The sequence below is a fragment of the Egretta garzetta genome, unplaced genomic scaffold, assembly GCF_000687185.1.
Source record: "Egretta garzetta isolate BGI_Z169 unplaced genomic scaffold, ASM68718v1 scaffold356, whole genome shotgun sequence".
Classification (NCBI taxonomy): domain Eukaryota; kingdom Metazoa; phylum Chordata; class Aves; order Pelecaniformes; family Ardeidae; genus Egretta; species Egretta garzetta.
The window spans coordinates 391389-392215 of NW_009260019.1; the positions used below are offsets into that span (position 1 = coordinate 391389).

Sequence of the window (827 nt, forward strand, 5' to 3'; positions counted from 1 at the left end):
GTGGCTGGCAGCGCAGCGGGGGTCTGAGCCCCCTGGAGGGACCGGCAGCGCCGTTGAGGGGTGGGGGCTCTCAGGCTGCCCAGGACACTGCCCATGTTCAGCCCCCTAACCTCCTCCCTGGGGTTGCTGTCCTGGCGGGAGGGCTCGCTGCAGGACAGTGCGCAGGGCCAGGGCAGGGCACCCCCCCGCTCCATCCACCCCGCGTGGCAGCTACGATCTGGGTCGAGATTTGAGCACCATTCTGCTGCTGATTCCTTTGGGAAGCTGGAGGCTTCTCCTTGCTTTAAGTGGGGCAGGGGCACCTCTCTGCAGCCCAGCCAGCCCAGCTGGTGACCCCCAGACCCCAGGTGAGGACAGCAGGGTCCCGCTGGCTCCATCACTCACGCAGGAGCAGCAGAGGAAGACCATGCAGAAGGACTCCATGATGCCGGCGATCCCCACCACCCAGGTGAGGCGCAGGAAGAGGATGACCCCAAAGATGTTCTGGAGGCAGGGCAGGTACACGCCCATGAAGGTGCCCATCCGCGGGGCCTGCCAAGGGAGCAAGCAGCCATCAGGGCTCGTGGGCCTGGCCGGCAGAGGAGCGAGGGGTCCCGCTCCTCCTGCAACACAGCCAGGGACCCCGAGTGAAACTGCCCCCCCCGGCAGGGACCGAGGGACCCAGCTGCCCCCGGAGCAGCCCGTGGCCTGGCACTGCACAGGCAGGGGCCGGGGGAAGGGGCTGTGTCCCTCCTGCGCCCCTCACCTGCACCGGCTTCTTCTTGCCCCCGTCATTGTTCTCAGCCTCCTCGTGCTCCCGGCTGCCCTGCGGCAGGGTGGGGGGGGTG

General features: G+C 68.6%; 1 protein-coding gene across 1 annotated transcript in view; it reads right to left on the reverse strand.

Moving 5' to 3' along the window:
• SLC12A5 (solute carrier family 12 member 5) overlaps positions 1 to 827 on the reverse strand; it is a 19838-nt gene that overhangs the window by 17554 nt on the left and 1457 nt on the right. Inside the window, 2 exon segments of the mRNA XM_035896143.1 lie at positions 356 to 531; positions 746 to 819. Coding sequence (XP_035752036.1) covers positions 356 to 531; positions 746 to 819 — 250 coding nt within the window.